Raw genomic sequence first — 1036 nt, 5'->3', positions numbered from 1 at the left:
TTATCATGGTGCCCTCCCTCAGCAGCAGCGTCTCGTTTCGCTACATTTATCAACAGAAACAGTTGAAACAGGAACGTTTGTGTGAAAAGTCAGAGCTGGGTTTGGGTAGCAGCGGGGGGCGGGGTCAACCTGAAACTCCTCCTCCTCCGTTTCTTTCCTTCGTCACATTTTTTCCCACATTCACAAWCATTTAAAGGTTCTTGTGCAAATCAAGCAGTCTTTATAAAGAATGCCCTCTGAAAGAGTTTCTGTAAAAATAGATGCAGCAACACTTCACTGTCTGTCTGGTTTGTTGGGGTTAAGCTCCACCCCTTTTCTTCTGTGGGCGGGGCTCATCTGAGCGAGTGAACGGGGAAGGCCAGGCGCACGTTGAGCGAGTCGTTGTGCTGCAGCAGCGAGGTGGTCCGGTAGTGGAGCACCAGGTCCTTCAGGCTGCTGTACAGGTTGTAGGGCTCAGAGAAGCCCAGACCTCCAGGTGTGCTGAAGATGATGCAGTGCTTCACCTCACCGTCCACCCTGAGGACACACAACACAGGCTGCGAGTCAGGACACACACACAACACACAACAACACAAACAATTAAACTAACAAAACCAACCAACAAATACACAAACCAAAAATAAACTTTAAATCAGGGCGGCCATCGTGAGAATGTGCCAACAGAGGTGGGATCATGTGACTGGTTATGGCTGCAGCTAGCTGTAGCACTTCCTGCAGATACTCACACCACAGAGCTAGCAGCTAGCTGTAGCACTTCCTTTAGATACTCACACCACAGAGCTAGCAGCTAGCTGTAGCACTTCCTGTAGATACTCACACCACAGAGCTAGCAGCTAGCTGTAGCACTTCCTGTAGATACTCACACCACAGAGCTAGCAGCTAGCTGTAGCACTTCCTCTAGATACACCACAGAGCTAGCAGCTAGCTGTAGCACTTCCTCTAGATACTCACACCACAGAGCTAGCAGCTAGCTGTAGCACTTCCTGTAGATACTCACACCACAGAGCTAGCAGCTAGCTGTAACACTTCCTGCAGA

The 1036-nt window shown here is 49.8% G+C and overlaps 1 protein-coding gene across 1 annotated transcript in view; it reads right to left on the bottom strand.

Moving 5' to 3' along the window:
- Positions 1–167: 167 nt before the first annotated feature.
- LOC106534757 (phosphatidylinositol 3-kinase regulatory subunit gamma) overlaps positions 168–1036 on the bottom strand; it is a gene marked incomplete in the record, with an annotated part of 9590 nt that continues 8721 nt past the window's right edge. Inside the window, 1 exon segment of the mRNA XM_014031495.1 lies at positions 168–516. Within this exon segment, the coding sequence (XP_013886949.1) occupies positions 333–516 (184 nt within the window).

The sequence above is a fragment of the Austrofundulus limnaeus genome, unplaced genomic scaffold, assembly GCF_001266775.1.
Source record: "Austrofundulus limnaeus strain Quisiro unplaced genomic scaffold, Austrofundulus_limnaeus-1.0 Scaffold1260, whole genome shotgun sequence".
Taxonomy (NCBI): Eukaryota; Metazoa; Chordata; class Actinopteri; order Cyprinodontiformes; family Rivulidae; genus Austrofundulus; species Austrofundulus limnaeus.
This window is presented reverse-complemented; position numbering and strand designations above follow the sequence as displayed.